The sequence below is a fragment of the Lottia gigantea genome (assembly GCF_000327385.1).
Source record: "Lottia gigantea unplaced genomic scaffold LOTGIsca_21, whole genome shotgun sequence".
Taxonomy (NCBI): Eukaryota; Metazoa; Mollusca; class Gastropoda; family Lottiidae; genus Lottia; species Lottia gigantea.
In genome coordinates this window covers 1,175,534-1,202,288 of record NW_008708458.1, presented here as the reverse complement: position 1 = coordinate 1,202,288, position 26,755 = coordinate 1,175,534, and the positions used below count along the sequence as shown (strand labels likewise).

At 31.7% G+C, this 26,755-nt stretch overlaps 2 protein-coding genes across 2 annotated transcripts; one reads left to right on the top strand and one right to left on the bottom strand.

Annotated features, from left to right (window-relative positions):
- Window positions 1-1,579: 1,579 nt before the first annotated feature.
- LOTGIDRAFT_159650 (hypothetical protein) lies at window positions 1,580-8,438 on the top strand (the record flags this gene model as incomplete). Its single annotated transcript, XM_009054147.1, has 13 exons — window positions 1,580-2,059; window positions 2,381-2,462; window positions 2,821-2,888; window positions 3,292-3,363; window positions 3,616-3,661; window positions 3,975-4,023; window positions 4,344-4,495; window positions 5,006-5,144; window positions 5,541-5,742; window positions 6,114-6,202; window positions 6,425-6,666; window positions 6,943-7,956; window positions 8,398-8,438. 13 exons carry the CDS (start codon window positions 1,580-1,582, stop codon window positions 8,436-8,438), a joined length of 2,676 nt encoding a protein of 891 aa, XP_009052395.1.
- Window positions 8,439-14,992: 6,554 nt separating this feature from the next.
- LOTGIDRAFT_115477 (hypothetical protein) lies at window positions 14,993-16,378 on the bottom strand (the record flags this gene model as incomplete). The annotated part of the gene is made up of 4 exons (XM_009054146.1): window positions 14,993-15,102; window positions 15,440-15,526; window positions 15,917-15,975; window positions 16,215-16,378. The coding sequence occupies 4 exons, from the start codon at window positions 16,376-16,378 to the stop codon at window positions 14,993-14,995; spliced, it is 420 nt and encodes a 139-aa protein (XP_009052394.1).
- Window positions 16,379-26,755: the final 10,377 nt, after the last annotated feature.

Genomic DNA, 26,755 nt, shown 5'->3' with positions numbered 1-26,755 from the left:
AATTTTATATTGCATTTCGACTATTTTTGGATTATGTATTGTTAATTTGGCTATATTATATATTCATTCCAATTGAAAATAGAATTTGGATAGATTTCTTGCCATTTCAATTCATTATTTTTGATAATAGTATCCTTATTTAGTAATATATCATATATATGAATATGGCGACTACTCTTATCTTATTATGTAGAAGCCTTCAGAGGTTCTAGGCCAGAACTGTACGAAACTCGCATAATCGCCTCAAATATACCTTAAACAAGAAATTTCACTGGTTTCACCCATTCCTTTTTATTTTGTATAATGGACCCATTAACCATTCATGATCTCACTAAATTGTCATGCAACATTTTCTATGTTCTATAACAAAAATTTTGATTTTTTTTTAACCAATCAAAGCATAAATCAGCTTTTGGCGCTATAGAGTCAAAATGGGCAGAACATGATATAAAGGAGCACCTTCACTATCCGTTCCACCAATCATACCTTAGTTTCAGAAACAGGAGTTTTTTTTTTAGCTAACAAAATCAGAAATAGTGTTCACAGCTCATCGTCAAAATTTGAGCCTTCCACTCCATAAGTATCCATAATTATTCACGTTTGAAAGTTAGAATTCGACTCGTATGCCGTATATAGAAAAGACATATATACAGAAATAGACAGTGAAATTTCTAGTTTGAGGTATATTTGAAGGGATTATGCAATTTTCGTGCGTTTTAGTACTTCTTAACACTATTAAAGCACATTCAAGACCCAAATAAATCCCCGAAAATGCTGACTGTTCCCATATAAGAATTCAATCATGACAGTGTAGAGGGACAGGTGCGCCATTTTTTTGGGCGTTGATTTGAGTGTTGAAAATATGTAAATAGTCTTTAGAAGTAGGCCTACTAGAAATGGAAGAAAATCGTATAATTCCTTTAAAAATACCCCAAACTACAAATTTTACTCTCTATATATGTCTTTTCTATATCACAGTTTATCTAAAAACGACGAGTCGTCATTTTAACATTCAAACATCCATTTGAAGTCTCAAATTTCGACGGTGAGCTGTGAACACTATTACTGATTGGCTTAACTAAAAAATTCCCGTTTCAGAGACTAAGATTCGATTAGTCAAAAAATGAATGGCGCACCTGTCCCTTTTAACATGCATTTTAATCAGGTTAGAAATTCGTATGATATGATATTTGGATCTTTAAATAGTTTAACACTACAGAGTTCCCCCCCTTTAATTGTGAAATCAAAAGTGGCGTGGCGCATCATTCTCCAATTTGTTACTGCAGTCTGAATTTCTTAGAATATTGATCTCTTTAAAAGGTGATATTTTGTAAAGAACTACGACATTTCGTTACTTGAATATACCAAAGACACAAAAAGATTGCTGATTTTGATACTAATTTCGGTGTGGATTTATTTTCTTCCAAGTCTATGGAAGTGTGAGTGAAAGTTACTGATCTGTCCATTGGATAAGCTTACAAAGTGCCCGTATGTTGGAATCGTGATGGCGATCAGAAGAAATAGATAGTTGGCCTGATTCCTGTCAAAGACATATTTTGGAAATAAAATCGGTAGTACCATGGTGTTAAAGGGACAGCTATGTGATTGGTTCAGTAAATTGGGTCCTTTCAAAAGAATTGAGTACATGTGTGCTTTACTTCACCTTTGCCTCCCTCTTGAACTGAGATTTCTTGGTTCAGTTTTGGAGGACCTCTGTAAAAAAGATTTTATATTTCTAAGAGAAGCCGAATCTCAAGCCAATAATGTGTCCATGCTTGGGAAGTTTAACGTGCAATTGCCTAATATTTTAATATCATTAACATTACTTAATTCTTCCAACACAAAGTGTGCTAATATTTTATATAAACTGCTGCAGGATTATCTTCAAAGTTGTTTTAATAAAATTTTGTCCAAGGAATTGTTGGATGAACAACAGAAAAATGCTTTTACTGACTTGGTAACAGTGTTAACTATAGCTGTCAATCATCCTGCCTTTAGCTTTGAACAGAAGCAATCGTTATCAGAGTTTTATCTTAGAGCTTTAGAATATTCTCACAAGGTAGGCTTACCAGTAAAATCAAATTTTATTCTTGCTTCAACAGTCTAATTAATTAAAGAAGAATTGTATATTAGATCACAGTGGCTCCTGTCCTGTTACCACAAAGCACATGTTTCAGATACAAAATGCTTGTTCCTAATATTTCTTCACTTAAATACCAATATATATAGATGGAAGTAACCCAAAATTTTAGTTAGACAGCCTAATGACAGTCAATGAAGCTTGCATTTTGTTTCAGAAGACTTGGACATTTATAACCTAACTCATGATGAGTGTATGCAGAATATTATCCCATTTACTATGAGACTTTTTCTGTTTCAGCTTGAACAAGAAGAACTTGATCTTGAACTATGCAGTCCACACAGTAGTGGCTCCTCACATCCACCAATACATCAACATGAAGGTTCGTTCAAAATAACAGGAAATATTTAAACTGTTAAAATATTACTCAATAAATTGATAATGGAGTGAGAGTCTTCAAAAGCTGTTAATTTGTACTGAAATAAAACGGTGAATAAACAGCAAAATTAATCTAGTGTTAAACAGCTGAATTTTACATCTTGTAATTTCGTTAGATCAAGCTCTATGTTCTATTTATGTCTTAAGGGCTGAACAGATTTGTTTACTCTTAAGGGAGTTGTTAACTAATTTGTAGCTAATTAGATTAATTATAAAGATTAATACTTGATGATTACTCTTATCAAGATTGATAGCTTGTTGTTTTACTTTATACCTATTTTATTGTATCATGTTTATTTCAGTTTGTATTGTTGGTATAGAGCTGAAAGATGTCAAGAGAAATTCAGATCACTTAGACTTGAACATCCAGGTGAGAAGATTTTTTTTAAGGCACTTTTTACAGAAAAAGAATAAAATTAAATTTTTAAGTTAATCCAGAAGCACTACATACACTGAATGATTTTTCATTGAATATTTGACTGCCCTATGACAAAATTATGAGTGATCAGGGAATATCTGGCATCATTGATCTAAAGATGCTCAGTTGTTGGCCAATGTATGAATGTTCCCAATCATTTGTCTTAACCCAGCTTAAATGGTTACCAATAGCATTCCAAGGATCATGTGACTACAGATGAAGAGATGCCGTCAAAAATCCTGCTGCATTCAGTCAAAAGATTTGCCATTGTTTGCTATGGTTTGTTTTTTTTTTTTTGCTCTATTTCATTGAAGGACTCGATAATAATGATGTTTATATTTGTATTGTTTTTCAGGTGAAATTGTCCAATGGAGTGATATTAGATATTTGGAAAACAAGTCAAGAAATTTATGATTTCAGCAACAGGGTAGGCTTTCATTATAAAAGACATTGAACTATGTTAGTAGATATTAACATTTATAACAATTATGAACAGAAAGGAAGTATTGTAAGGTGTGGATTTATTCAGACATATTCTAGAAAATAGTTGAATGAAATGAATATGAGTGTAACGTCTTCTTAAATTCTGATAGAAAGTAGTTAAGTCAGTATTTCTCAAGAGGTATTTTTAAAGAAAAAGTTTCCTGACAAACATGTACATGTCATTATTTTATTTCAGTTGAGCAGTATGTTTCATAATCATAATACAATCCCTGTCCTTCAATGTGAGTAATTGACAGATTTAGATCATGAAATTTTTTTGTATGAGATATTCCCTCTTTCTTATTTGCTCCTGGTGCAAGAATATCCAAAATAAGATATGATTTTTTAGCAATTCTTGTTATTGTGAAACAACACACACAATATGTATACACCCTATTTAACGGTTCATCTGAAGAAAAAAAAAATAGTTATTTATCTGCTAAGGCAGAACTCTTAAAACTTAAAAAAATACCCCGAACCCCAAGATGTCTGATATCAGTAACTGTTTAAACTGAACATAGTTTATTATTGTCAATAACTATTTGATATTTTCAGCATCAAATATTATAAAAGATGATAGAGGTCTTTTTGCAAATTATATCAGGTTGGTTTTATTTCTGTATCTTATCTCACAGGGTTGTCCTCTTCGTAACACAATGTGTCAAGTACCACTTTCTCTTCATCTGCCATGTGAACTAAGATCACAGTTGATACCCCAATATAATCATTAATACCCATCCCAACACAACCTCAACTTATTAGTGTTGAACACAACTGCCATCTCGATAAAATTTGGCTAAATTTCTGTCATTGACCGCCTCAAGCTATCCACAAGAATTGAGCCTATACATGATGATGTTTTCACAGTATACTGTTCTATAAAGTCATCTTCTTGAATTTTAAACTCTATATTTTTTTTTTTAGAAAAATATGTCAGTTACCAAAGAATATTTTAGACAATGAATATGTGTGTGAGTTTTTTGGATGTCATCAGATGAATAAAATGTTATCTCAAGTCAATTTATCACCAAAATCAACATATTGCCCTTCTTCTTCACCTTCTAATTTATCAGCAGGTACGTACGTATGGCAGTTAATATCAAATATATCTTCTTAGAAATCTATATTGGCCTTATAAGAATAGGCTATCCTAAACAAGGACAAAATATATGGATAATATACTCTTCTAAATGTAACACAATATTTGAGTATCACTATCTATACATTCATCTTCATGATGTCAAGCTGTTTCAAATTAAGTCTCATACCTTGATTGCAATAGCCACCTTTTTTATATCATGTTAATACAGTGCTTTGGTTGAATTGTACGCTAGCAGGGTCCATGACAGAAAGACTGTAAACAATTTGGAAGCAAATTTAATGAAGGGCTATGATTGGTTATATCAATTTTGCAGTCAAGGTTTTAGACTCGGTTTAAAAACATTGTGAAGATGCTACACGTGTATTGTAACAATATATATTTAAAGAATCACAGAACACAAATTATATAGATGTCAAGATTGAACATGTGGATGATAAACTTAGATTATTTGATTTTAAAATTTTTTGTTGATTTTTTATTTCAGATGAAGAACAAATTGGCATGCCAATTCCTCAATTTGAAATCAAGAGTCTGACATTTCAAAATGCTCAGTTTCCTGTATGTCAAAATATTGAGAGATTTAATGATCAGATACCTCCCCCTGCTACAGTCATACCAAACAGGTACTTTCAAGGTTTTCTTTTTCTTAGTTCATAGAGTTTAATATATTTTTGTTTGCTGTATCTCAAGACTATGAAATATTATTCATATTTTGAGCTGTTCAATGATAGATTTTATATGCAAAATATGATATGTCTTGACTTTTAAACTGGATGAAATCTTAAAATGAGTCACTGAGGAGGAAACTCAATCTCTCAGTCTACCTTCTTCTGCCTAGTATGTTATTTTAGATAGGATGTATATATACTCAATTATTACCCAAATTTTAAAGAAATCATTTTTTGGTCCTTAATAAAAACTTGAGTGAAGCTGGAAAATTGTTTTTTAATAGCCTCAGTGTTTACCATCATAAATCACTATACTTTGATAGTAATTAAATGGGTTGATTTATATTTCAGATTAAATGGATCTGGTGTATTAAGTGCTCAAAATGATTCTCCTTCTCATTCCCCATTATCATCGTGTACCAACTCGACTCAGAACAGTCCTTCCTCCTCTCCCTTGTCTCAAACTCCTGATATGATATCTGTTACTCAATTATTAAAATTATTAAAGATGGAAGAATACTCAGATCAACTAAGTAAATATACAGTTCAGGAAGTAAGTACTTTATGCTGCATTCGTTACCCTTCATCAGATTTGTAAATATACTCTTCCAAGAAGTCTATAGTAATTGCAGTACAATTATGCTACATTCGTTATTCTATCGAGGGTATTACCCTAGTACAATCTTTTAAGTCAATGTGTTTCCCATTTCTCTCTATCTGTGATGTAATTCAGATGTGAGCATAAAGCCAAGACATATCTTATATTTTGTGTTTGTTTCCTTTTCCTTATTTTTACCATATTTGGTAAACATCTTGAAACTGAGAACACAGAAAGTATGTGCTTTGTGCTTGATATTATGTTCAAATTGTTTTAGTTATGTTTCACGTAACACAACTCTTAATTCCACTATGTGTATTTTGTAGTTACGATCATTGATAGATGAAGATCTAGTCTTTAAAGATTTACCAAAACAAGCTCATATTAAACTTCGTAAAAAACTCAATGATTATTTGTAAGTATTAGTATCATGGACTAAATTTGAATTTATTTGGATGTAAGTACTTTTTAGGAAAAAAAGATGAAAATTAATAATGCTTAATTCTGCACTCATGAAGTCGTCATTTTACGTGTTCAAAAGATCTGTTATTTGATATTCTGTTCTTGGTTGACATGATAGATGTTGAAAAACATTTAAATCAGCATTTTAATCTGAAATCAAATTTTTATTTAACAGTAGAGAGAAACCAAACGGTATAATAGAACCTCATATCATGGTACCTAATGTCTCACCAATGGTACAGACTATTCCTTGGGCAACCTGTATACCACCACCAGGTTACTGTTACCCTACCAACCAGCCCTTACCATCAACACGGGACAGTTCACCCAGTAATTCTGAACCTTCTAGTCCACCAGCCAGTCCACATCTACCGTCATCTAATAATATCAAATCATCTAACAGTTCAGGGTCCGAAGGTCAGACTTGTTTTTGAATTGTATTTATTTTTTTCACAAGTTTGATTTGATGATAAATATGGTTTACAAATGGGCCTAGGGAAGATTTCACATTTTGGTGTCAGTTTCATATTTACTTCAAATATTCGCAATTATAAGTTAATACTTGTGATGAATTTCGATGATAAGATTTTTTTGTTAAACATACAGCAACCAGATGAATAAGAAAGTTTTGTGAGTTTTGAGTGTCAAGTCTCTTTAACCAATATGTTACTCAAGGATTTACTTATTTTACAGATAAAAACCAAAGAGATGAAAAAGAGAGCACCCCAACTGGAAGTTTACCTCGACCTGGAAAGGGTCACGGTGGTAAATTTATTCCCCAATATCGTGATATGTTACCTCCACCACCAGGCAGTTATCCTGATCCAAGTCTAGATCCTACAGTAATACAAAATGGCTTCCCTGACAACCCGCACCACATGACGTCTGCTATGCGACCAGACATGTTGAATAATATTCACGGACGGCCATTTCCTCATGGTAAACCACTTCAGTACCACCAACCTAAGCATGTATTTATGCATGACAAAGCTGGCTATCCATGTTTCATTCAACATCATACAGTACGTAACGAGTACTCCATACCCACATCCATGATGCCAGGTGAGAGCCAGAATCGACAGTATATGACCCAACCAGGAATATTAGGACAACCTCCTATCAGACCAGCCAATACCGCAACAATGACAAATGCTGTAGGTCCACATACATCTTTAACTCCGACACCACCAATGACTGTTAACACTGGTACAAAATCGCCAAATAACGTGCCTACAATAGTTAATAGTTCTTCCGAATCTAACTTACAAAATCCAGAACAGTCAAATTCACCCTCTCCATTACCAGTGAATAACACCCCTGCTGCAATACCAACAGTGCCTTGTACTTCGGGTGGACCCGTCATACATAATCATCAACCATGCAGCACTTGTGGTTCTAGACCACAACCTTTTCCATTTACTGCTGGATATTTTCCCACCTCCAATGGATTCATGCCAATTCCTTCCATGCCACACCCCTACCAACATATGCATCCCCACCTGCCCATATTGACGCCAGATATGTTAAACACCATGCCACCAACCATGATCCATAATTATCCTGTTCAGCAATTTTTGAATTATCCAAATTACATGTATAGCAGTGTCAATAATTCACAAACCAACAAAAAGACAAATTGCTATAATTGTGGTTCGAAACAGCATAATTCATCAGAGTGTAAAGAAGCTACTATGGAAAGTACTGCAGGTAGGTTGATTTTTCTTTGATATAGGCCTGGTATGAATTGATTTGTGTTCAAATCAGGAAATGGATCACACTCTAATTGCCTTATGCATTCTCAGAAGCATCATGACTTTCACATAGTCGTAAAAATACTTTGATGAAGAACAGTGATTGGTTAATATTAATCCAGTGATAATGTTGCCCAATCAGATTTGTAAATAGAGGAGTCGCAACTTTGTTTTGTAATTTTGATAAGATTTTCTGAGCCCAATGTAGAGCAGCAATATAAAACTCTGTTATTTTGCATTGAGTAACTTACTTAGCTTGGCTTATTACTTCTTTTGTTCAAACATCAAAATATAAAACCCTCATTTCCAAACCAAACTGTCCTTATGTTGGATATTTCTCAAAAACACATTTCTACAGCATAATTTAAAGAAAGAAATTTATTTCATTTTTTTTCAGGAAATTATCATTTGAATTACAAGAAATCAGATTCCGATTGACACCGATAATCCTGGGATATATCATATATATTCGTATCCTAGGAAACGCTACAATACCCAATTTTAAAATACATAGTCAAAAATATCAAATCAAAATACAGTCATATCAACTTACAAACCACACATTAAATTGGTGATTATCATGTATATATAACTATTATTATTATTATTATGTTCAGATATTTATAGGAGGTATTGAAATGTGATAGACAGTAACGTTAGCTAGTTCAAGTTGAGTGATTTGTACTTAAAACTCTACTTCACTCTATTGTTCTTAATCTCAAACATGAACACAAAATTTTAATGATTTTAACTGGATATGACAAAGAAGAGATATTTTTAAAATAATTTGAATTTCTAGCCTAAGTTTGAGTGGAAATGGTACAGAATTAAACAACTATGAGTTGGCGCTAGTTCAAATTTCCTTCCTTAGACATGTCATTTAATCATCCGTACATTATCTTGTATTCCCTGCTGTTATAAATGTATGGAGAAATATCAGATTGCTGTGTTTCGTGACAAGAATGTCAAGGAAATATGACGAGATATGAACTATTGAGTGACTGATCATGTGATCTCTTATAATGATGATATAATATGTATATAGGGCTATTTTTTTAATTGACAATTTATTTTTTAAGTTATGCTGATGACAATCTGTATCATGTATAAAGAATGACTTGTTATTATTTTTGTATGCAGCAATAGAGCTTTACATCTCAAATTTATACTTGCCTTTAAAGGAATACATCCATGTAATTTTCCAAATGTATCTTGCTTATTGACACATTGTAGTAACCAATGATATGTGCCATATTTACACAAATTTTTCAAAAAATCTATGTAATAAACTTGTAGTAGCGAAATATATATAAAATTAATGACAGTCAGCATTATAAAATTGTTTGATTAAAGAATTCAAGTTAACACAGTTGCACTCTTTGCACTCTCATGTAATAGATATAATTCCAAATTTGTATTGACTCACACAGACTGAGGTTGGTTAAGATTCCTTAATATGATGTCAATCTATTTGGTTTCGTGCATTATCCCTCATGCGCCCAGTATGTAATCAATGGATGTGGCTCATGATGAGATCACTTTATAAACTGTCCCTTATAGATGAGACAACAGATAAATTTGTTTCAATGCATGTATGTATTCCTTCAATTATAAAGCTGGCAAGACTAGTGGATGTTGCTCAGCATTTTTGTGATAATGTTTGTATATTTTGTTAATATCCCAAGGCCAAATAGTAAGTGAAGTGCTGTATTTATAATGTTTATAATGAACCGAGGGAATGTGGATTATATATGATGAAAGTAAACAAGGCAGAGATAAGCCTTGTCATTGACAATTAACTGTGCTATAAATTTACTTAATATGTACTGAAGAGGTCTTAGAATTGACCAGTGGAAACTGTGCTATAGACTTTACTTGCATCTGAATGTCTTCAAGAAAGATTTGTTTACAAGGTAACTTATAGATACTGTGTTTTAAGGGATATTAAGAAAAATAGTGTCATATCCTCAGTCTATAAAGAATGCATTTACAAGTGTTTTCACAATTGTTTGATATTGTCTTTAATTGTCATCATATTCATTCCTTCATTTTCACAAGAGCCGTAATCTTGCTGATAAACTACTTCGAGCTTACATTATTTTAACTAGCAATGAATTTGGTCCTTGACATAAAAGTAAAATGAAATGTTATTCAGATCCTAGTTAAACGAGACCTTTTAGCTGGCATGTCGATCATATCTGGCAAATACAGTAAAATCAACAACCCTGGTTATTCTATGTTTAACAATGTTTACAAAGCCTTTCAGGTTGTTTTCCAACTTTCATCTATTGACTTTATGAATCGAGATGTCACTAGAATAGAAACAGCTTTCATTTCATTGTTTATGGGAATGAATAACAAATTGGTATTATTAAAGAAAAGTTCACTGTGTAAGAGGAAAACCCTGTTGAGAGGCTGTAAACAAGTCTAAAATGTTAGTAATACTCTCTTCATTTTAATCCTTTAGTGACATTTAGGGGTAGAGATCACATTAAATAACGGAACACAATTTTATGGTATACTACTCTTTAGTCACTTAATTTTGCATTGCCTTAGAATTTGAAAATTAAAACAATAGGGCATTAACTTTATAACTTGAAATCCGAAATAAAAGAACCCTGATTGGTTGATGTAGTGGTAATATTAACCAATCATGACTCCTAGATAAGATAGTTCAGGATAATATAAGTCAATTTGACCTCGGCCTGCGCATTTAGGATTGAGTTGTATTCAAATTTCATTTTAACACAATGGTAAGTGTATGACAACTATGTTTGATATTCTATGATCTAGTGTATCTGTATATGAGGTTGTTAATTTATACTGTATATTATTACCAGTGTGATGTATTTATATGTAATAATGATGTGATATTAGCAACTTGTTAGGTCACAAATTGTCATAATTGGGCATAAAAAATGATCACTGAATTGCATTTCAGAATTTTGAACATAATTTAACAAATGTCAGTTACTGTCATGTGATTGAAATGAAATCAAGCTAGGTTTAGCTGTGTATTACTTGATTTCCTGAAAATCTCCAGGATTCAATATACATGTATTTGAAAATGGCATTGTTTTGATCTTTTTTATTCTAAATTTATAAAGAAATAAGCTTTTTATAAGAAATTAAAGAAGTAGGTAGTAGTAGTCGTTTTGATTTGTGCAGGTGTTTTGATACAGGGTTTATAGATGGAAAAGCTAGAAAACCCATGTTTCATTGAAATTAAGATACCAGTATTCTTCATTGCATTTTTGTATTCTAAAACGTTTTTGAGAAGTACAGATATAAGCTATCTTATAATTAAATAAAAGCATTAGGTAGTAGTCTTCTTGATTAATAAAGGGGAACTGGTCTTGAGATATAAGTTAAAATCTAGATTAAACTCATTAACAGTTCTTAAATAGAGAAGAGAAACCATTATCTGTATGCTATTTCTGAATTGATATACTTTGTAATTTTTTGTTTATTTTTTATGCCTGTGTTCTATTGCTCTTGTCCAATGTTATTTTTGTTACCAAATTCCTTTTAAAACATATTAATTTTCATGTATTTTAATTATGCAAATAATTGTTGAATTTGAAATTTGTTTGTACATTTTCATATGTTTTCATCTTTTTTAACTTAATATGCCCCCACCCTCTTTTTATGCTTATGATTCATACCAAAATCAAATCATAAAATGATGTTTGATCCACTTAAATCATTCACAGACAGAGTCAGAGTATTAGTTATTTTTGTGGAATAATAACTCATTTTAACACTTTCATAATGGAATGCATTGAAATTTGTTGGCATGTTTGATATTCCAATGATACCAAAAATAAAATGTCCAGTTTAAAGTCAACAAAATATTTTTATGTGCTGGAGAATTCTAATTGGCAAAAACAAACTGCTTTGAATGATTCATTCATATGACAACATGTAGAATTTTGAGAATTTGAAATTTCCTAAATATTTTTGTTCAGAGATTGATAAAAATTGAATTATAATTAGAGGGAATTTTATGAAGTTGAAATACTAGTCAAAGAAGAACCATTTAAATATTTTGTTGCCTTCAGCCTGGTCATACTGTATAAATTAAATTATTATAATGGAGAAAATCAGTGTATTTATGAAATTCATTTTGTGTTTTTGTGAAGAAAATCTGTTATATTTCTATTTGATAATAACTATGTACATGAATTGTATTTTATGTATTAAACAACCTGTTATATAATGGGAGCCCGAAAAAGCAAAAAAATAATAAAAAGATTTTAAAATTGAATGTTGACTCTTTCTGTGTGAAGTGGGATGTAACTATTTTTACTAAGTCCCAAAAGTATCAATTAATTTCTATAGGTTATTACCAGTTGTGTATGGTTGCGAATAAAGACAGTAGTTTGAGTAATCATGAGTTCTGAATTCAACTCAGTTGAAAGAGAGTTACGTTCCAAATTTTTTTTTTCACTCACATACATACATATACGTGCACATACATATTATATTTACAGTTCTTGCATTATTTGGTAGGCATTTGCAATAATAATTTCGAAATTTTTGACAGCTATTTTAATTCTCTAACTGGTGGTTGCTAAGGTCACTTAAAAAATTTCAAAATGTACTTTTTTGCCCCAAAATATGTGTCATAAGCTACAAGTACTCTCTTCAAATGCCGAGTTGACATACCAAGAAGCATAGTGATATGAGCTGTAACAGCTCAGTTTCATAGGTGCAATCTTTGCTGCCAATTATTATCAAGTTTTAATTAATTAGTCTTTGGACTTCAACAGCTGTTAAGCTGTTAAGTCCAGTGATGTCTAGTGCAGATTCATCAGCTTCATGGGGTGTAATAAAATATACCAAATCAACATTAGCTAAGTGGACTCTAACAGGTAGGCCAAGTTGACAAACTATGCCCCATGGTGGTATCAAGTTTTTCAGAGGAATGAGCACATTGCTTTGCAACATTATGGATCTTGAATTCAATATGGGTTTTGGAGATGGACTTTGATTCACAAGCTTCAAGTTGAAGAAGGACATTCTTAAGGGAAAAGAAAGTAAACAAATTTTTCATAACAAATTTAATAACAAAAGGTTACTATAAACCAGTATCATTCAAAATGGCTATTTGCCACAAACATTCAAATTAAACACATTCAGAAATAGAAATATAGATAATAGAAAAAAATATTCTTTCAAAAATGGAAATTGATGGCTTTACACATGACTTTTTTTTTTATATCATTTAATGTCTTCAAATTAAATGTAAGATTACGAAAATAGTTTTCATTTTTTTTGCACTTTACTAGTAATTAAATCTTCCTCAAGTGAAAACATTTTATTAAATACAAAATAGATCTTATTAAAGAGACAGTCCTGTATAGATATCTGCCTTAAAAACTTAACAGAATCCAGTTTAGTTCTGTAAAGTTTATCCAAAGAAGGTTTCAAAAGCATCACAAGAACTAGTATCTAAATTTGTAGTTCTCTCAGCAATAAAATTGTAGAGTAAAATAACTTAAAAGAAAGTTGATTTTTTACAAACAGTAAGATCATAATATCTTTATAATATTCTATTCATTTTACAGTAGACAAAGATTTTGAGACAAATTAAAGAAAAAATTGAAGAAAAGGAAATTCAATTAAATTCTTATGACAGCACTAATTATGGATTTCAATTTGAAAAAAAAAAGGAACAAATTAGAAAGAAGCACTGAGTATGAAGCACACAATAAAAGAAAAATTAGATCAATCAATTTTAACTACATACAATAACATCAATCTTAAGCTTTTATAATGTAAAATAAATTAAAATGTGTCAAATATACCTTTGAAAAAATCCCATGAAACTATTATTCATTACAAAATACTTTTAAAGAGGCTAATCCATGAAAATACAAGTCATCAATATTTTCTTAAATTCAAATTATAGTGAAATATCCTTATTTTGAGCTGATTTAAATTAAGATTTGCTCAAAACCATGAAACATTTTGGGGCAGAAGCCTAAGAAAACAAAGATGGATGCTTAATTAAATCTGTTTGGTTTAAATGGTGACTTAAATGTTTTAACATGATCATAGTTCCTACAAACTTGATAAGACAATTCTCCAAGGATATTATGACAATGTTGACATAAATTGGCACACTCATGTCATCATTCATCAAATGCAAATCTCAGACACAAAAATAGACATCATTTAGAAAAAGTTTAGTTGAATAATAAATCTCAAACACACCAGTATCACTCAACTTCAATATAACAAAATAATATACAGGTTTAATATGTGCGTACTTAGTAAGTTTGACAACCAACCATTGAATAAAGGTTTCTTTACACTGTAAGGTATAATAAAATATAGCCAGAGAAATAAACCTAGATATACAAACATTAGTTTATTATTAAAATCAGTGCAAATTAATAGAGATCACTGACCACAAACCTTTTTGTCAGAAACATATTACAATATTCATAAATCATAGTAGCAATAAATGTGTATTTCACGCTCTTAAGAGTCAATAGAACCCGAAAAGTTAAACTTAATAGGTGTTTCCATTAACATCTTACACTAGGGTGTAGAACACAGGAGACTATATAGTCAGGTGACCATCATATACTGGGAGTCAACGATTTACTACTGTCAGTATATAGAAATAAAGCATCTTAGAACCAGGAGTTATTATTCAGTATGTGTTGACCTTCTTACTAGAGTCAGGATATAGAAATAATGTGTTAACTTTAACAAATGTGGACTGTTATATGAGCTAACTATTGTCTGTTACAGTCTTCTCATACTTGTGGCTTTGGCATTAAAGGTATAATATTACAGGCCATTTTCAGTAGTATTTTATCTAAATATCTGCCAAAAAGTTAGGAGTATCCTTAAATTGGTTGTTTTCGTCAACCAAAAAGTATAACAGATAAATTAAGACACATGTTGGGTATGATCAAGGTACAATATGATTACCTAGTTATCTTTATACAAATTTTAAATTTGAATTTATCCAAAGGCTATCTTTTTATTTTCTGCTGAGCTTGGCGTAACAGTTCATCAAAATCTGAGACTGGTGCTTTTGGCTTTACTATTGGTTGAAACATGTCTTCTTCATCATTATTACCATCTGTAAATATATATTAATATTCAAATATTTATGAAGAGATCATTAAGCACTCTGCAGCATATATAATTGTTTTGTGCTATTCAAATCACTATTTAGATACCTTTCTATCTCATTTGAATGACTGACATAAGAAAATTAGTTAAAATCTATCTGGATAGCAATAAGGTATTGAAATGAAATTGAGTTTTACACCCTACTTTTATGGATTAGGCTAATCAAGACAAGAAATACCCTGTAGTGTGAAATAAATGAAATTTTTCCAGCACTATACAGCAACCCACTTCTTGTCCATTTCCAAATATCCTAAACTTCAGATAGGAATAAGTAAGATTCTTACCAAGATCAGCATATTCTGTATCACAAAATTGTCTTCTGCCACCAAAACATAAATCAAACTTCATTTCACCAGGCACAGCATTTCCCTCTGTAATAATAACCCAATTCTTATGATAATTACAGGTAATTTATCAAATGTCACATATCAGAAATAGTATATCCATATATCTTGTTAACGTCTCAATACAGGTAAATACTATGTAGTTTTTGTAATTTTAACTGTAGAGTCATCTAATACCATAATTTTGTCAGTATCTATGACGAACAGATGCTCAGTTTTAGTTGTTAGTCCCTCTTATCAATATTTTTCCCATTGATATTTCCTGAATCAAACTGTATCACTGACAAGAGGAAACAATACTCGCAACGAACTAAAAAATAAGGAGACTAAATAGCAAATGAGCATCCAATCCATTATGAATTTCTTGAATTCAATTGAGGCCATATTCTTGGACGTGACAAGAACTGTTTGACTTACTTTCAATAGCAGCAAAGGCGTCACAAGTATAAGCAAATGTAACAAAACCATAATTATCCCTACAAAAATATACCATAAATAAAATAGAAATTATCAAGTATTCTCTAGTCTAAAACCACTATAGACTGCATGTCCTGACAAAATCTCATCTACAACTGTTTTGGATATAATAACAATAATCAGTCCTTTATAAGATAATCAGACGAAGTATGTGTAAGCTTCAGTTAGCTTTTGAGTGCTTTAACTTTAACAATATTGAAGTATCAATAGATTCCTGCTACAAAAAACTTAGGCTTACCCATATTCTCTAAAGTGTGTACTAACATTGGTAATTTCACCAAACCTATCAAATCTCTTGCGTAGATCACTTTTAGTAAAATCAGTTGGTATTCTTCCTACATATACTATTCTTCTCTCTTTCTGTAATGTTAATGGTTTAGATGAAATAGAAGTCAATGCCATAGAAGTAGATTTCCTAGTATTTCAAATTGAAAGTATGATGCAACACTAAGCAAGGAAACCTATGTTAGTAGGAAAGTTGGGGTGAAATGGTTTTTTAAGACAGTGCTAATATGCAAAGAATATTTTCACTGTTGACAGAATATTGCAAGGGAGATAACTACTCCTAGACGTTGGAGAATTGGAAAGGTTTTCTGATTGAATGGAATATTATTCTCTCATGAGATCACAAGTCTGCTTAACTAAAAACTTACAATTTGTCTTTGTTTCTCCTCTTCTTTAAATTTCTTTTTTTCAGCTCTTCTCCTTTCAAGACTTCTGCTTCTTGATGGAGATCTTGAATAAGATCTGAAAAAAAGAACAAGTCAGAGTCAGACAAAATTTCATGTTTGTGGGTTTTGAGACTTAGTTTAATATTTAATAAATTGGAATATAGAAAATTTTGGCTGTACATGGCACTTTACAGATTTAAATTCTGATGTTCAATTGTAGAGGAACTGGGTGCATGATTTTACTATAAATTTTTTAAAATAGATGAGAAATCTATTCATTCTATATACCCAATACATTGTATCTATAGATACTCTAGAACATAAAATAAGAAGACAGAGGATAAGAGTAAACCATTGTGCATGTCAAAGTTGTTTATCAAGTCACTACCAAAACATGTCCATGTATTTGTCTCAATTTTTTTATTTTGAACCACGAGATGTACTTGGCAAGTAGCCACTAGCATACTAAATTTCACTTACCTTCTACTACGATGTCTAGACCTCCGTCTAGAGCGGGATCTATAAGATGGTCTACTTCTTGATATTGACGTTGACCTTTGTCTAGATCTGTATCGTCTAGGTACGGTACGTTTAGATCTCTTTCTATCTCCAGAATAAGATCTAGAACGTGAACGAGATCTGTTGTGAGAATAGGAACTTGAGTGACTGGAACTAGATCTGGACCTGAAGAGAAGAAGTTTTCTATTTAATATATTCTGTCAGCAGTGGTCCCCCTTGACACAAATGTAACAGAAACTGACAGATAGAATCCAATGTCAATGGGATATGGACTTTCTCTAAACTATTTTCATGAAACGTTTTGTTTAGACGAGATTTAAATTTTACAACAAAGCGATTTGTTGCAAAAATGAAGACACTTTGAAATTTTTTCTAACTGCATGCATAACAGCAGCATGTTTGTTCTGAAATGGTATGAGCCATTATGTTCAAAGGCAAATTTTGTTTTTTATTTCAAACTGTAGCTCACAGAGGCTTAATTTATTGCCCTATCCAAACTATAACATCTCAGACCAAACCTACATACAAAAGAGTACAGGAATTTTAAATTACCTTGATCTACTGGAGGATAACGATGTTGAAGAGTAGGAATTCCTCCTTTTTATTCTTTCTGATCTTTTAAATCTATCATAGGAACGTCCTCTTGATGATCTAGAACAGGAACTACAAGAACTACCACAAGAGGATGAGGATGAGGAAGAACTAAGTGATCTGGACGTTCTACGAGAGGGCCTTCCATTATTGTCAATTTCCTCCACTGGTTCGATTTTTATTTCAATCTCATTTTCCTCCTGTCCGTCATATTTTGTACTGTTCGTAAAACAACTATAATAATCTGGTAATTTACTGTACATACTGTCAGAGTCTCGTGTTGGAGATCGATCACGGGTAATATAATCTGCTACACTAATGCCACCTGTATTCACTTCACGTTTCGGGGGTTTCTGAGGTAGCGACAAAGTTGTAAAATAGGCAGGGATTTTATCATAATATTTACTTTCATCAGAAATAATAGGTTCTTCATGTTTACGATAACTTCGTTTCGATTTTAAATTTCTAGGACAAGGGAAGAAGACTGATTCTTTAGGTGGCGCCAGGCTGTCAATATCCAAAATTTCTCCCTCCTCAACGCCACTATCACGACTTCCCAGGCTGGTACTCATTTCTTCAGAGCTAGTTGATACTTCACCCACCGATTTATTCAAGTCAGTTTCAATTAAATTCAAATTATCTGTCTTTCTAGATTTAGACGACAAAGTTTCAGTGATGTTATTTTGTGTTTTAGTTGAATTTGTAATTTCTTTGGCAGAGGTTTCAAAAATTTTGACAGGGGTAACTGGACTAGAAACAGTAGGTTGTTTTATGTTTTTAGGAGTTATTGGTTTATCATTACTAGAACTATAACAATAGTCATGATCTGATTGGATGTCCTGAATATTTGTTTCACTCTGAGAGTCAACTTCCTCACAGGTTCTTATCATCTTTATCAACACCCTTCTTTTTTAGTAATCGTTGGATTTTACTTGAACCATCACTTAGAACTTTGTCTTTTCTGGTTGTAGGTGTACCTATTGGTAACATTATGGCAGTTCTCTTATTAGTGTTTTTTGATCGAATCTTGTCCAAGACTTCAGTAGTTATAACAGGAGATGAGGTACCTGGAAAATAAAATAGAAAAAATTGATGATTCTAGCAATATGTAGTGCGTACTTGCATGCAACGCTACCATATACAAGTCCTGTGTCTAAAGGAGATGCTAGGAACTAATTTATAGATACTGTAAAATGGATATAGTCATCCATAAATTTGTTTTACTGACTGAAAGAGCCCAAATTTCAGCTATCCTTTAAGGCTAATCATTATCAAAATCAATGCTAATAGTAAATAAATAAGTAGGCCTATGTAGATGACAATTTCCCCTCAGAACAAGCTTGTTATATTATATAGCTTGCTCAATCTACTTGATTTCCGCTGTCTTCACTTACCATACACAATAACAAAATACTATGTACTATTTATCAATAGTGAACATGCATCTTTGAACAAACATTAAAGCCTTAGAGTATGTACATCCATGTCTATCAATTTAAATAGTAATTTAACTTCAATACAAACTATGTACTCAAGGAGGAGTAAAGTGTATTTGTTTATTGATAATAAGTAATCTTCATATAATGCTATCATGTATGACAATGTGACAAATGATACAGGTCGACAAGTACAGTTCAAATGAAAAAAAATAAAAAGCAATAAATAAAATGCAATTTTCCAAAAATAAAAGCTACATTGATGAAATGAATTAATAGACGCCAATACCAGATGACCCTACCACTAATTGTTATATAACGGGTTTGAAATCTCACTGATGACTGATAATTTCAGTTTTATTAACCAGGTTGACTGATTGATGTATTTGTTCTTCAAGGTTTAGATATAAATAGCCAGTCAGTCCTGGTTGATGGCAATTCCAAGATATCTAAAAATATTAGGGGCTTAACTTTTTTCAAAACCCTGTGCAATAATAGTACAATTACAATCTTATTTTATCATGTTATAAACCATAGAAACAGATATAAATATGGTAAAATAGTATAGAATATTTAATACTTTGCAGAACTATATTGTTAAGAATATTTTAAGACATTTTTTTGACTCACCTGAGTTATTTTGTATACTATCAAGATCATAATTATACTCTTTCATATCTAGATCAATTCTGAAATAATAAAATATAGGTCCTTGTTATAATGTACTAAATGGTGTTAATATAATATAGTATTTAATTGTGCATGACATCTGATATTGCCATACATAAGATAGTCTAACTCACCAGTCCATTAATTAGATAATGACATTAGATAGAAACAGTTGATGAAATTTTACAAAAAAAAAAAAGTAGGTCATTGCCTGAGTTAATAGAGTTATTTTAAATGTAGGTCAGGGCTATTAATTTATAGGCTTTGATCAGGTCAGGTCAAAGAACAAGATAACTTTTGGTTGTACTTGATGTACTGAACTAATCATTATTGGCTATATGTACTCTGTAAAGGGATGCCTAGTCAACCACATTCCATAAAGTGGCAAGTTTTATGGAAGAGCAAGCATGCCCTACCTCAATAGCAACACCATACACAATACACAAGGTATTACAAATTTTGTCATATACCTTGATAAATAGCCACTGTTCTTGTATCATGGACTGCAGCAATTTGATTGGATCGTATGTGAAAACAGCTAATCGGAGCCCTTGACAGAAAGACTGCAAACATAGGTTATTATTTACATGCTCTGATTGGCTGTATTCACTTGCGTACAATCCAATCAAATCAATTCATTTCAAAACTTCTATGTTACAAGAACTTAGAGAAGTGGCTATTGTTGTCAAGAACAAACCTTGATAATTGTGAAGATGTAGAAATGAAATGAATGGAGTTTTATGTCCTACTTTTCTGCATCATGTGGGCTAATGAAGACAGCTTGTAGATGTGAAACCTGTCACAGTTGTTGATTTAGTGAGTTAAGATAATAATCACTTCAACTGGTTCGAAAATTTTTTTCAAAAAGTAAGTAAATTTGACATCAGATTTTCATTCTGAGAATTATTTAGCACTGGGTCTAGATATCTGAAGTTACCAAGTGATGCAATTGAAATAACAATAATTGCTATTACCTTTGGGGATATCACACAAGACCATACAATAGCAAGAAGAGCTATGTGGTGTATGTACTATTGCTACTTCAATAAGATACTTTTCAAACAATGAACAATATAGGAAGAAATATTTCTTCTACTTTATACTGATGGAAATTCCCCAAGTGTAAGTTAATTTCCTTTACTGTCAACAGTTATCAGTGGTTAGATAAGAGGAGAGGAAACTTTAATCTAGTGTATATGGTAAACATCTAGCTGACATAATATAAATTAATATCTACAAGGTCACTGTAATACATAGTTGAATATAGTACCAATAGTTGAATTTAGTTATTTAGAGATAAAATAAGTCTCTCCCATAATAAATTCATTTTTCTGTCTCTAAACCTAAGTCTTGCTATTCGAACTATTGGGCTGCTTAACATGGCAGTAAGTGTGTCAACTTGGGAGACATTGGAAAAAAACTGAAAATGAGTTTTATATCCTACTTTTCAGCACCTGCATGAGCCAATAAAAAATCAAATACAGGATAGAACAGGCTATCCGGTCAACACTACTAGTACTAATACCACTTTGACAGGTTGAAGTAGTTTTATCCATTGAGGTTTTTAATAAAATTTGTAAAGAAAACTTACTTCGTTTCAACAGACTCCAACATACTATCAGTGTCAGTTGATTCAGTTGCTGAAAAAGAGATAAAACATATGAAAATAGTGAATTAGAGAATAATCTAACTTGTCAAAAAAAGAGCATGGCTCAATATCTTTAGAGATAGTCTGTCAATCAAACAAATGCTACATTTTTCTGTCACAGCTTATCAATAAACTAATATCAAATTAATTATGTCCATGATGATGAAACCTTAACCAGTGACTGTTGTTCCATTATAAGGATGTGTCTGTATAAGATCAAATCAGTTGATGAAATATAACGAATTGTAATCATAAAGAATAAATACCTTCAAATTGTTCTAATAAACTATTTAAACTCTCGGCTTCTATTCCTGAAACAAGGATTAAAAGTTGTTTTACAATACTACCAAATTTTGTGTCTATTGACCTACATTTGCTAGAGGCTACATTGTCAGCATTGTTAAATACTGCACAATGTGGGACAGGACAGAGTCAAAAGCCACCATCACATGATCTTAAAATTTCTGGTAAAAATATCAATTTCATAGATTTTTCACCCAATATACTATTTTCACACGAGGGTTTCATGCTGCTTTTCAACAGAATTTAAAGAACCTGAATAAAAAAAAAATTCTGCACTGTCCTTTTTTATAAGTTAGTGAGTTGCATAACATATTTGTGTTAAAGATCTATGTATCTAATATTGCAATATGTTGCCAAATATTTTAACTATTGGCTGTTATATCAATTTAAAAACAATATTTTCTCTAAGAATAAAATTACTCAGTTATTTGAGAGTAACTATAAAATTAATGATAATCAATAAAATATGCTGATAAACCTACCTTCTGCTGTAAGTAAACTAGCATCTGAATCATCAACATCCATAATATTAGAGAAATCCATGCTGTCAATTTCTTGTTGTGAAAACAAAGTTATATCATCAATAAGATTCATATTGCCTTCCATCTGTAAAATAAAACATATTTAAATCGTAACTGTATATAGTTACTAAGACTGATATTGAAAGAACGTCAATGTATGTTTATTCTGTATCTTGAGCTCAATAAAATATATACCTTGTGAAATCATGCATGATGCATTCATGAAATTCAATGTTTAATCTAAAACTTATTAATTCCTCATATACTCAATATGCATTCAACCAATATATCATACAAAGCCTCTCATGGTCATGAGAATAATTAACTTCTAAAAATATGTCATGTTTTGTCCTTGGTCACATTCATCTTATCTTCATAGATTTATATGTCAATAATAACATTATTATTATTTTAAGTGTACCATTTGGTATTAACTAGTATGAAACAGTTGTGACCATATCAATACCACAATCAATACAGTAAATATTTAAAATATGAAATAACAATTGAGCATAATTTTAAACAGCTAACCTAAACTATCTCTAATTACACAGAACAGTACATTAAATTCTGACTGATACAACAAAAACTTATCAAAAGCAATATTTTCTCAAACCATGCATCTAAACTGTACTTGTAGTCTGATTAAGACTATCATAAGAATCAATGTTTGTTATCTTACATCAAAAGTGATCAAAAGTGGATGTGATCTAGCTATTTTAGAACTAGTAAACTTAAGTACCGACTACCGGTACTACAAATTCAAATTATTTAAAATCTAATTCTAAAACCAGTTCAACATTTATTGAGCATTTATTAAATGAAATTTTTTATCAAAATTGAATGAAACAATCAAATATTCTGGATAGTGAGAGACGGTTAGCCTGAAACTCTCCAAATCTAAAAAAAAAAAACTATCCCTGACTTATTTCACTTATTCCAGTCAATGCCAATGGAATGGTTGTTAGTATAATTTCAAAAAGTGTATCAACATCATGACATAATATTAATGAGGCATGGCACTGCCATAATGGCAGCACACAGACACTTATATCATCAAACCAAGCTAAAACAAAAATTTCTTACACACATACAGTGAATATGCGTATGATGGATTAAAGAACAATTTCAACTCTGAAAACACGTGGGATGGGCCATGCCATATCCGTATATTTACAAAATATACCTATCCCTCGGGCAAGCACGTGGCAAATCCGATCAAAACAAACCACGTTCTCTCAAAGCAAAAGGCATCATCAGCATGATCATCGAGACAACCCCTTAAAATATTACTCACATCTGTAATGTAATCAAGAAAGTGTGAGAATTACCATGATACGACTTTGAACTGTAATCAGACTGTGATTAGGGAAAATCCACGAGGTCATAGACCTCGCAGTCGCAATTTCTGATAAGTATTCACGGATGTGGAACAGTCGCTGGCTGGAGAATTTCCACACCACGATGTCTCAACTTCTCGCGATAGAAAATGATAAAAAGTGAGAAGTCAAATCGACTTCAATTAAAAATACAAATCGACCTGACTTAAAAGACAAGTCGACATGATGGTCTAGTTTATTCAATCAATTTATTGAAAAATTTCATAGCACATTCCAAATATTTTTCTGTGTAGTTTTTATAATTCTAAATCTATTCATTATTGGTCACATTAAAAGAGAAGCTTGGTTACGAATTTGTTAAACACGTGAGTACGAACTGTTATCAATAACCATTCATTTCCAATGGCTACGGACGACGCTAGTTTTCTGTAAAAAATCAAGGTTTGTGGAATTAAGATAAGACATCACCTCTAAATAATAACTTTCATGTCTAAATAGGAATTAATTGTGGTTATTTAAAACAAAGGCGTGTCCTGGAACTCGTGTACATTCGCATTGGCATTTTATTGAGTCTGAGTGTTGACTAAAAAGACTAAAAGTATAAAAATAGGCCTAAATAAAGTGAAAAAAATGTTTGAGGGGAGGGGAGGGGAGAGCTCTTTAGGCTATTCATAGAACTGTATACTGTATACTACTATGCAAATAGCCTATATCATGACAGAAAAGGGAGTTTCATTGCATATGATATTAGCTTATGAAAATGAATTGTAGGGTACGCTAAATATTCTTTCTGAAATGGCAATTGTTGACATGTCAACGAGTTTACTAGATACCATCATTATCACTGGTAATAAGAGTCCACTTTATTTGACTTGACTATCTTCTTGAATTCATCTTGACAATCAATTTTAAATCATTTTATCTTTATGTGAAATATTTTTTCTCTGAAAACTTTTGATTAAAGTATAGATCTACATGTATTTTTTATTGCAGTTAAAATGGTTTGAGATTTAACTTTAAACTAAACCTCATCAAGAATGAGTACAGAATTGATAAGTTATGAGTTTCCTGTAGCTTCTATTAATAAATGTAATGTCAGATGTCATGGTGTACCTAGAAGATATGAAGAAACCAAACCAGTTAAAATACAAAACTTTACTCATCAGAGAATTTTAGGTTTGATTATTTCTAATCTTTAACTTTCTGGATCAGTATAAGCTCCATATCCACTTTTCTTCTCAATCTGTGAAACACTGGCTAAGAGATGTTTCCTGTTTATGAAAGTTATCTGATACTAATTTATCCTCTCTTTTTAAGTCCTGCTACTTTTATATGTTTTGAAACAGATAATTTAAATTATCTAATTACTCTTTATCCCTTTTTTTAGGTATAGGAAACCAGATTCATCTGAGGAGTTTACACAGTTTTGAAGAAGACAAGCAACAGCGCATAGAAAGGGCAGAGAGTAAGGTGTGGCTTGAAGCTCAGAAACTTCAAGAGGCAAATATTGAACGTGTGCGAAATGAGGCTAAGAAAGAATTAAACCAGGTTATTCAATTGCTTACAAAAGAATATGAACAGAAAATCAAGGTGAGTAGGCCCTAAGCTTTTGCTGTAGTTATTGCCAAAATGATATGTAATGATACAGAATAATTGTTTTATTTCAAGTACATCCTGTGAAAAAATTTATTGTCGGACTGCATACTTATGTAGATGTAGATATCTACTATTCAGATGCAATATTAAAGGGATTGTATAGAGATTTTCTAGCCTTTTCATAAGTATCAGAGACACCTTTGACTTTTATTTGGGACATTCCAATTCTTCTTCGCCTGTGGTTCCTGCAATTCAAAGGAGTCCTCGATACACATAAAAAGGCTAGAAAACCTCTTTACAATCCCTTTTAGTAAATAAGCCATAAGCACCAAGTTCCATGTTTGGTATTAATATTAGTCCATATTCACATATTGACTGGGATAGACTTTTACCAGTACATTAATAGAAAATTCAAAAGTTTCAGTCAGTTTTTTTCAATCTACTAGTCTATATCTAATACATATTGAATATTTATTTTAGGAAGAAGCTCTCAAGGTTGAGATGGCCATGCAGAAACTCTCTATAGAGCAGATAAAGGAGGAGAGAAGTAAGGGAGAGAAACAACTGAGAGATGCCGTCAAAGAAACTGAAGAAAAATGTAGTAAACAACTCCAGTTAGCTGTTGAGAATGCAAGAGAAGAGGAGAAGAAGATAGCACGCACAGCAGTGAATAAGCTTAAAAGGTTAGCTTGATGTTGAATAATATTATAGCTATCTCATTATAGTATAACGCCTCTTCAAACAATATAACTTGAATGTTAACATCTCTGTTTCAGATTTTTAAGATGATTTAGTTAGAACTGCAGACTTATTTTTTTGAAGGAATCTACATATGGAGAGGCACACTAGGTATCAATTATGTGTCTGATGCCATATGGCATGTTGTCCCCTACAATCTGCAATATTAACGGGGGGCAAATGAATTTTCTCAAAGATATCTTACCAGCTGTGAAAATCACACTTCGATATAGTTTAACATAAACCATGTTTGTATAAGACAGTAACTACGTCTTCAACATACGTTATTATCCTCCTAATAACATGATGACCTTCAGCTAATATAATGCAATCAATATTTCAGGAAACATTCAGCTGAAATGGAAGAATTAAAACTCCAATGCCAGAATGAGAAAGAAACAGCTTTAGAAGAATTATCCAGTCAGAAATATAAGGAAAGACAAGAAGCTGTTCAAGACGCAATCAACAAAGAAGTCAGAAAGGCCAACCTTGAAATAGAAGAATTAAAAGAGCAGCATGAAAAAGACATTTGCGATATTCAAAATGTCATCACTTCCAAACTTCATGTCATTGAAAAATTAAAGCAAGAAATAATCCAAGTTCTCAGGTCTAAAGCTAAATTAAAACAGTGTTTAGCAGAAACTCGTGAAGAATTCCAGAATTTTATCAACAAAATGAAGTATTTTGATGAAGGACAGTCTGATTTCTTACTTCCTAATCTTGATCTTCAGCAGTTTGAAGATGACA